This window comes from Lactuca saligna, chromosome 9, assembly GCF_052625555.1.
Source record: "Lactuca saligna cultivar CGN05327 chromosome 9, ASM5262555v1, whole genome shotgun sequence".
Lineage (NCBI taxonomy): Eukaryota > Viridiplantae > Streptophyta > Magnoliopsida > Asterales > Asteraceae > Lactuca > Lactuca saligna.
This window is the reverse complement of record NC_136425.1, coordinates 111,813,876-111,824,608: the sequence shown is the minus strand read 5'-3', so window position 1 is coordinate 111,824,608 and position 10,733 is coordinate 111,813,876. Positions and strand designations below refer to the sequence as shown.

The window sequence follows — 10,733 nt, the reverse complement described above, 5'->3', positions numbered from 1 at the left end:
ACAGACTCGACACAGCTGTTTGTCATTACAATATGTTGATATGGACCCGAGGGTTGTTAGGGACCTGAAACATCCATTTGTTGTTATATTTATGTGTATAGTATAAGTGGTATTTTGGGAAATCTCACTAAACTTTGTGTTGACAAATATAGTTTTGGTTTTAGGAACTTTCGGTACAAAAGGGAAGGGCTCGACGTGATGTCACAACATCCTCCTCCTTATGATTTCCGCATTTTATGATATCTGTTACTCTGATATTTTCTGATAGTTTATATTTTAGATGCTTTCAATACATGTGATGTTTGCATTAATGAATTAAAAAAAAAAATTACTTATGGATTTTGGGTCGTTACTAGATTGGTGTTTGCTTCAATCCTCAGATAAAGAACCTACCCCTAATCTCCTCTTATGCATTATAAGTCTTTAAGATCCCAAATTTATTCAAGTTTGTGCATTGATTTAAGAGTTATATAGGTTATTGGTCACCTTGACCTTGTGTTCTTGGAGTTTGAGTAACTCCAAAACTTTGGGATGCTAAATGATCATGTTTCTAGACTTAAGGAAGAAGAAAATGTGGTTGCTTGAGTCCATTTCCAACCATGCTTATATTTATGTGCTTGTATGGACTTAATCTTGTTAGGGTTTTAGATTCAGTTAGATCTAGCCCTTGGAATGGAGAAATTTAGAAACTTTATCCATTACGTCCCTGAGATGAATCATATATGAAGTTATGAGACTTGATCTATAAGGATTAAGCACTTGATGGAGAAAATGGTTCTGACTGAAATTGCAGCAATGAAAAGGAAGGTCGACGGTGTGGCTACGCACTACATCATGACTATTTTGTTTTAACTGGGCCATGATGCGGCCAAGGATTTTCTACGGCATAAAGGTTGTTGACTTTGTGGATCATTGACATTTGTTAATCATTGACTTTGACCAGTTTCACCTTAGGTCAAACTTGAAGATTTTGGATTATAGAATGAGGTTTGACCTTTATTTGGTGTTAGACGGTTCGTGGGTTTGAATGGTGCAAGGATTGAGAGTGAAGTTGTACTTCTCTAGTTTACGATTCATGTGAGTTTTCTCACTATACCTCGTGTAACATTGTCTATCCTTTGAAAGGTAAGATATAGATATTGTTAGAGTAGAAGTATGCTAGTTGATTAAGATAATTCCTTGTCGTATATGTATAGTGTAAGGTGCTTGGTCTCATGGTATGATAGATTGGTAGGGTATTTCTTCTTGAATGTATGATATTGTTAAGTATCATAAATGGATAAGTTAATTGTAGTATTGGTCATTTATTGAGTGGATACCCTAGGGGTAGTGTGTAGTTTGAATTAGATAGCCTGATAACTATTGGTCTAGGCCTTATTGCATGGTTCTTCTTTGATTTATTGTTTTTTAGTAAGATCATTTGTTAGGCTGTATATCTTATTTCTGACTATGTATGACTACGTATTCATAAGGTGATCATCAGTATTAGAATTCGCCTCAGTATGGATATTATACGACTATGAGACGCTGGTTACATGTTTGTTGCGAGCCGGTGGTAGTTGGTTGCTAAGAGGCAGTAACAGTATAGTGGCAGAGTGCCACTACATGGTATGCATGGTTATTATGTATGTGGTATATATGTTGATAGGAGATTTGGTGGAACGACGCTAGAGTCAAGAACTTTTCTTGTATACATTCTATGTATAATGGAATATGTGATACACTAGAGAACTCACTAAGCTTTATGCTTACAATTTTGGATTTACTTTTTTTGGTTGTTTATGGGAAGGGTGTGTCATGATTTTACACTCGAATCAATGTTACTTGGTTTTCGCTATTTTGTAATTCAACTTTGTCATTTCTTATGTTTTTTAAACAACTAGATATTACCTTATGTTTTCAAGTAAAGAGTTTTTAAATGCTAAATATATTTTCAAATGGAAAATTTTGGTTAGAAATTTGGGACGCTACATCCTCCAAACTCAAAGTATGAATGGGACATTCCAAACTCTCTGGATGCTCACTACTTTCCAATCCGCCCTCCTCTTGAAGTCATCAAAACTCGGAGCAACCCTTGGAAAGAAAAAGGTTAAGTGATTGCTACTCCAAGTATGAGCAGAAGAGCTATGGGTGTGGGTGTTCAAGAATAATAATCCTCGAATTCGAAGTCTTTTGATCTCATTCATTCAGAAATGCTCCATACTATGCATTCGAACTACATACAACTAATGAACACAAACACTACCTTATGGAAGATGATTTTCCAATCGCCTAACCTACTGATCTCTTATACATTGCAAAGGAGTTAAAGAAAAGAATTCCCACTAAAGAATCAGCTAGGCCTGGTCTCATTCCGATCCAAACCTTTTTGTAAAGACTCATTTTTTAGATATCCTCAATTGATTTTGAAGTAAAAAAAATTCAAACAAAAAAAAAAGGAAAAAAAAACTCACTTCAATAATGTTCCATGGACGTTCGTCGCATGTGATTATATTCACGCATTTGTATTACATTCATGAGTACAGCTTCACTCTCGACTCCTTGCATATATATATATATATATATATATATATATATATATATATATATATATATATATATATAATTGTTTAACATTCTAATAATTGAAGAGGTAACTAAGTTCATTGAACTCTTTGACGTATGTTTTATTTTTGCTTCAACTTTTGTCCTTTTATCATTTTAAGAACGCATTAGGTAAAACAAATGAAGGTTTTGGATTATAGATTGATGTTTAACCTTTATTTAGTATTATACGGTTTGCGGGTTTGAATGGTTCACGGAGTTGAGAGTGAAGTTGTACTTCTCCTGTTTATGATTCAAGTGAGTTTTCTCACTATAACTCGTGTAATATTGCATATCCTTTCAATGGTAAGATATAGGTACTATAAGTATGATAGTTGATTAAGATAATTCCTTATTATGTATGTATAGTGTAGGGCGCTTGGTGTCATGGTATGCTAGATTAGTAGGGTCTTGCTTGTTAATTGTATGATATTGTTAGGTGTCATGAACGGATAAGGTAATGGTGGTATTGGTCATTTATTGAGTGGATACCGTAGGGGACGTGTGTAGTTTGAATTAGATAGCTTGATAACTCTTGGTCTAATCTTTAAAGCATGGTTCTTGTTTGATTTATTGCTTTCGGGTAGGATTGTCTGTTAGACAATCTATCTTATTTTCGACTATATATGAGTATGTATTCATAAGGTGATAACCAATATAAAAATTGCCTCAGTATGGATATTGTACGACTATTAGCAGCTAGTTACATGTCCGCTACGAGCTGGTGGTAGTTGGTGGCTGAGAACCAGTAGCGGTATGGTGGCAAAGTGTCAATGGATGCTATGCATGGCTATTATGCATATTATATATGTTGAAAGGAGAGTTGGCGGAACGACACTAGACACGAGAACTTTTCTTGTGTGCATTATATGAATAGTTGAATATGTAGTATACTGGAGAACTCATTATGCTTTATACTTACAATTTTGGATTTAATTTTTTAGGTTGTTTGTGGGAAGGATACGACATGACTGTACACTCGCATCAATGTTACTTAGTTTCCGATGTTTTATAATTCAACTTTGTCATATCTTATGGTTTTGAAACAATTGGATGTGAGGTTATGTTATCAAGTAAAGAGTTTTTAAATGCTAAATCTATTTTTAAATGGAAAAATTTTGTTAGAAATTTGGGTCGTTACAATTTACATCCTCCAAACTCATAGATGAATGGGACATTCCAAACTCTCTAAATGTTCACTACTTTCCGATATTCCCTCCCCATGAAGTCATCATACCTTGGAGTGACCCTTTGTATGAAGAAATAAAAAGGTTAAGTGATTTCTTCTCCAAGTACGAGCAGAAGGTCTATAGGGGTGGGTGTTCAAGAATAACAATCATCCAATTCAAATCTGTTTGATCTCATTCATTCAAAAATGATTCAGAATATGCATTCGAACTGTATAGAAATAATGAACACAAAACTACCTAACAGAAGTTGACTTTTCAATTCCTAAAACCTACTGATCCCTTATTCATTGCAAAGGAGTTAAAGAGAAGAATTCCCACTAAGGAATCAACTAGGCTTGGTTTCATTCTGATCCAAACCTTTCTATAAACACTCATTTTTTAGATGTCCTCGGCTGATTTTTAAGTAAACTCCATTATTACTCTTCGACACTTTGAGAAGACGGTTTCGGTCTTGGAAGGGACTGAAGAACAAGATTATTGATATAGGTTAGACAATTGAATCTCTAGCAAGCATTAGGGTTCTTTATTTGGTGTGTTATTTTTACGGATGAATCAACATAGTGAAAGCTTTTGTTTTCTAGTTCATAATCAGTCGGTTCATAGCATATAACTGAAAACATATAGCTAAAAACAAAGAAGAGGGAAATCCAGAAAATAGAGATGGTTTTAAAAAATCGAGTAACTAAACATCCTTAACAGATATAGTAGGAACGATGAAGGACTCTACGCATTCATTGAGGGTTGTTACAGGTTGCATGATTGTTAAGCAAGAGATCATGGTTGGTAGATCATGAAGCACAAAAGGTCTCTAAGGTTTTATGGTTTTTGAGAGAAAGGAGAGGATAAAAACACAAACATGGAAACTTGAAGAATGTTGGGAAATAGCTAAAAATAAGAATTAGTAACGTACATTTTCAATTCCATACCACCTATTTTTGCTTTTTCCAAAAGAAAATGTTGGATGAAGGTGTAATTTTCGATATAACATTGAGACTTTTTTTAAAATTTGTTTTATGTTTAATTTAAATCCGACAAAGAAAAAAATATTTGTGGTTCAACATCATTATATCCAAAATAATCTGAAAATTTGGAAAATTGACATGAAAGTTTGACTTTTTTCTTATTCATTTCATTTGCGTTAAATGCGGTGTATGTCACTTTTACCATTTTCTTCTCCCTTTATAACCCTCGAAACTCTAAACTCGGATCTCCCCTCAACACAACACCACACAAAGTCACAAACAAAGACATGGCCAGCACCTCATCAACTCTCGAAATCAACGACTTTGCTCATAAGGACCTCGACGATGATGGTCGCGAAAAACGTACAGGTAATTTGTTATTATGCAATCTTTTTATTAAGTTGTAAATCAATAATTGATATTCTATTTTTTTAACATTTAATTTCTCCATTGTTGATATTCCTTTTTCTAGTAGCAATACATGCATGATTGTGTTTTCTAATAACAAACAATGTGGTGGATTCGATTGCAGGGACCTGGGTGACCGCAAGTGCACATATAATAACTGCGGTGATTGGTTCGGGTGTGTTGTCTCTAGCATGGGCCATCGCTCAATTGGGTTGGATCGCAGGTCCCACGATTCTCATGATATTCTCGTTCGTTACTTACTTCACCTCCACCCTCCTTGCTGATGCGTACCGTGCACCCGACCCGGTGTCCGGGAAGCGTAACTACACCTACATGGATGCGGTTCGATCTACTTTAGGTTCAAAATGTCTACCTTAACCTTTTGTTGGATCATCATCCACACCGATGTGTGTCTTTTATATTTATTAACAACGGTAAAAATGTTGTTTTGTTATATCTATATATATAGGAGGAAGTAAGGTGCAATTATGTGGGATAGCTCAATATGTTAACCTTGTGGGGATTACAATAGGATACACAATCACTTCTTCCATAAGTATAGTGTAAGTAAAAACTAAAACAACAACCACTAATTTAAATTATTGTATCAAGATTATATATATATTCAGATAATTAAAATTATTCTTTTTGTTTCCATGTTTTATTTAATTTTCAGGGCGATAAAGAAATCAAATTGTTTTCATTATAAAGGGCACGATGCACCTTGTAATCCATCGAATTATCCCTACATGATTGCTTTTGCGGTAATTCAGATCGTGTTATGTCAAATACCCAATTTTCATAAGTTATCATGGTTGTCGATGTTAGCTGCCATAATGTCTTTTGCATACTCTTTCATTGGACTCGGTCTCTCGATGGATAAAGCAATTGGTAAATCCCAACTTTAAAACACATGTGCTATTTTGTCTCTGTGTGTGTCACATTCATTGTTAAGAATATATTAATTTACTATTTTATTCACAATAAAAATGTTTTTTTTGTCTATAATAATATTATTCTTTTTCAACTTTTATAATTTACATATTTGAAACTAATTTATAGGATCTGAGGCAAAGACATCATTAACCGGCATGCCAGTCGGGCCAAAATTTTCCGCTACAGAGAAGATGTGGAAAGCATTACAAGCAATTGGAGACATGGCTTTCTCCTACGCCTTCTCAACTGTTCTCATCGAAATTCAGGTTCTTATTTTTATATTAATTTATTCTTTATTTAATTAAATATATAAAGCATTAACTTAGATTATGACCTTTTAATATACAAATAAAATACCTAAAACGTCTCTGAATATGAAAAAGAAAATAAGAAAATTTGTAATGGTATAGCTAACTGAACTTAACTATGTTTGTCAAACTGGCTACAAAGCTATCCGGTAGCTGAAAAGCTAGCTGATAGTTAAAAAACTAGCTGGTAGCTGAAAACAAATTTTTTGTTGAAACGGTTTGGTGGGTTTCCGATTCGACCGCCGATTAAACCTAAATTTTTTTTTATATTTGGCGGTGGTGTATGTTTGCCATTGTGTACATTCCGAAAATGTTTATTTTACTTTGGAAATAAGTTGTTTTTTTAACGGGCCAAATGAAATCAGACAATACAAGTCTAATAAACATGTTTAAACTATTTTTACCGATTCTATTACACGGGTTCAAGTTGGTTTTAGAAGAAAATGTCTGGTTCGATCCGATATAGAAATTGACATATAATTGTTCGAACTGATATTTAAAACATTGGTTGAGCTTATTTTTTAAGCTTTTTTATAAAGAGAAAATTATTTAGTCTCTCTCTCTCTCTGTGCATATATATATATATATATATATATATATATATATATATATATATATATATATATATATATATATATATATATATATGAGATGATTCACTGAAGACTAAAAAAATAGCGATTTTAAGATTCAACATTAGCCACATATTCTCATTTGATGCTCTAAAGTTTCGGCGTACCGACAGTAGCGAGATATCCATAATCATAAATAATTATATGATAGAGATGTCTAATCATATATGATTATACATGTTTATACGTATATGTCTAATTATAAATGATTATAAATATATGTCTGTTCACAAATTGAGTAATCATATATGATTATGAAAGTTGGTGAAAGAAGAGTTGGTGGTGGCAGAGAGGTGGTAATATAAATGGTAGAGGTGTCAGTTGTGGGGTCGACTGGTGCCAGAGGTGGTGGTAGTGGTGGTGACGGTGGCGATTGTGGTGTGGGGATGGTGGCGGAGAAAAAGGAACGAACATCAACATATAATCATTTATGATTACAAGTCCTGTCGCGTCGATACACTAGAGGATTAGGGTTTTAGATGTAAAATATGTGGTTGAAATTGAATTTCAAGATCTCTCTTTTATATATATATATATATATATATATATATATATATATATATATATATATATATATATATATATATATATAAACTAGAAGTGTCATAAAATGATAGCTTTCAACAAGAAAACAATTTAGATTTTAATCTAGACTTTATCCATTATATAAAACATGTTAAATTTGAATAAATGAGGTGTGACAACCTAAGACTCTAATTAAGTTATTGATTGTAATTGACAATTTGACATCTGTCGCAGTGTCATTTTCTTTCTCGAATCCAAAGTCATTTTTAAAGTACAAGTCCAAAACTATCTACATATATGTCATAAGCAGCAGTTGTTCAAGTTAGAACATTGTTACTTATTATGATCTGCAATTCATCATTCCATGTGCATGCTGTGTCTCAAATCATTTATACGATAAAACGCTAATGTTGCGTACGTAACTATGCACATCATTAACGAAGATGTTTTTAATGGAACTTTTAGTTTGACAGGTGTTAATTAAGCTTGATTTCTATGTCTAATTAGTAATTATTAAAAAAATAATAAAGATACATTATATTAAATGGGATAAAAATATGAAACATAATTAATAAACACAGTACATATGTTTGATTCATGAAAATATTTGTTGCTTTTTCAAAGAATTAGCAAAGATATAAAATGTGAAAAAAATTTAAAATAAAAAATGTTCTAGATTCTTGTGGACCTTTAATTCTTGAACCTCAGAAGGTTAGGGCAGTAGGGGGTGGTTGGCCTGGGATGAGATATGGTGGGACGATCATCTATGTGATGAGAAAACCTAACAATCATAGAAGAGTAAATTCTTGAAATCGTATCAAATTTGTAGGTTTGGTTTTCACTGAGACAATCCGTATGCAAGAAAAATACTAGGAACCAAACGTACAATTTTAACTGAACTATACGGACGAATTCTGTAATTTACTCATTTTAGAAAAATAAAGCATGCTTATATTCTCTTTAGCCACCTTAATATCTTGTTATTTTGTTAAAAAAAATTGCAACTCGTATTGCCTTATATGCCCTTATAGTAGAGATGTAAATTCATAAGTAAATTTTGGATTCATTGATGATTGATGAACATATCTTCTTCCGAACTTAATAATTTGTATCAGTTCTATAGCATTTGATTATCAAACTGCCTTCACTTATACATTAAGATTTTCAAAATAAATTAATTTGAAGAAATTGTTAAATATAAAGAGATTTTCATAATTAATGTTATCAATAGGAAATAATTTGATGTGATTTCTCTGATTGATGATGGTTTATGTTTGGTCACACTCATGGAATGTCGACTCAATTTGTAAATGGTATTCCTTTGAATTAAAACTACATACTAAAATTTTATGAATTTATATGAATTGAATCTTATAAAAAAAAATAATCTTTTTAAAATTTAACTAATTATTTTGAATATAGGACACACTTAAATCATATCCACCTGAAAACAAGATGATGAAAAGAGCATCGCTAGTTGGAGTCATGACAACTACTATGTTTTACATGCTTTGTGGATGCCTTGGTTATGCAGCATTTGGAAACGATGCACCGGGCAACTTTTTGACTGGCTTCGGGTTCTACGAGCCCTTTTGGCTCATCGACTTTGCCAATATATGCATTGCCGTCCACCTTATTGGTGCATATCAGGTATTTTCTCGAATACAACTCACTTTATTAAATAAAGTGCTTTTTACAAAAAAAAAATTCTACCATTTTTTATTCTAGAATCAAAATATAAAATAGTATAACTCGAAAACAACTTCTCTAGAAAATCGCACAAGTTAAATGCTTATTTATGCAACAATTTTTAATTTTATAGTTTTTACTAATATACACAACATGTTTCACTTTTATATTAATTTATGTTAATTTGTAAAAATTATACAAACATGTTTTAGATGGCCAAACAAGTTAATGGTAAAATGTTGCATATCTAAGCCGTAGAATGAAAAGTGATTACATATTTGGTTTAAAATTTTGACTTCATTACTTATTATTATTCTGTAATTATCTGAACCGGCACACGTCTCTCCCTAAAAGCATAAACATGTTATAAATTATGATTTGTATGGATCCATGGAGGAACCTTAATTTTACATTAAAAAATGTCCATATTGGGATTAAAATTCCCACATGGATTAGGAAAATATGAAACATTGTCACATAAACAATATATAATCATTTGGATATTACTACTAAAAATACAAAAACTGTACAGGTATTTTGCCAACCGATATTTGGGTTTGTTGAGAACAAATGTGCAGAAAAATGGCCGGAGAGCAGGTTCATAATGGTGGAACGTGAAGTTAGGTTGCCGTTTTGCGCAGAGTTTGATATTAACCTTTTTAGATTGGTGTGGAGGACAACATATGTGATTATAACTGCACTTATAGCAATGATTTTCCCCTTTTTCAATAGCTTCTTAGGGTTGATTGGGGCGGCTGCATTTTACCCTTTGACAGTTTATTTTCCGATTGCAATGTATATCGTTAGGGCCAGGATATCAAAGTATTCATTCACATGGATCTGCCTAAAGACATTGGATTGGACTTGTTTGGTAGTTTCCTTGGCTGCAGCAATTGGATCCGTGCAAGGCCTTGTCAGCGACCTTAGGGACTATCATCCCTTTAAAGAATAGGACAAGATAAGAGAGGAGATGATCATAATAATATTATTATAAAAATAATGTGAGTCTGAGATAGTATTGTTTTTGACACGTCGGTTGGATGCCGACAATCAGAGAGAGATATACCTGTCATAAATGCTTCTTCATATTAATAATGAATGCTCTATGAAATTTTTTGATTTGGTCATCCGTTGTTTCTTGCAACCATGAGATTATTATTCCGAACATTCATGGAAATTAGAATGTATTTTGATTATGTTTTAGGGTTTTATTTAAAGGTTAATAACCCTTTATATATATTTGGTTTTTGTCAATATTTAAGTAACGGTATTTTTTTCGTACACATTTGACCGATAATTTTTTTGACAAGTTCTCATTATAGGATAATATAATTACCGATGACATTATTCAATTATAAATATGTTAATTTTATTACCATATTATGAATATGTCAAAGAAGTTACTTGTTCAACTGGTCAAGCGAATTCAAAAAAAGCATGTTTATCTAGATATAGATATATAATGTGAAAATAAATAGTTTCACAACAAACTAGCACCCA

The 10,733-nt window shown here is 32.4% G+C and overlaps 1 protein-coding gene across 1 annotated transcript; it reads left to right on the top strand.

Annotated features, from left to right (window-relative positions):
* The first annotated feature begins 4,973 nt into the window (after nt 1–4,973).
* Nucleotides 4,974–10,393, top strand: LOC145015010 (amino acid permease 6-like). Its single transcript, XM_078973465.1, has 7 exons — nt 4,974–5,104; nt 5,268–5,501; nt 5,613–5,706; nt 5,820–6,034; nt 6,206–6,345; nt 8,967–9,194; nt 9,766–10,393. The coding sequence occupies exons 1-7, from the start codon at nt 5,023–5,025 to the stop codon at nt 10,183–10,185; spliced, it is 1,413 nt and encodes a 470-aa protein (XP_078829591.1). The 5' UTR covers nt 4,974–5,022; the 3' UTR covers nt 10,186–10,393.
* Nucleotides 10,394–10,733: the final 340 nt, after the last annotated feature.

Coding starts and splice junctions, on each gene's coding strand:
- LOC145015010 (XM_078973465.1), top strand. CDS start 5,023: ATGGCCAGCACCTCATCAACTCTCGAAATCAACGACTTTGCTCATAAG. Junction 6,035..6,205: donor CTCGATGGATAAAGCAATTG/GTAAATCCCAAC, acceptor ACTAATTTATAG/GATCTGAGGCAAAGACATCA. Junction 6,346..8,966: donor CTGTTCTCATCGAAATTCAG/GTTCTTATTTTT, acceptor TTTTGAATATAG/GACACACTTAAATCATATCC.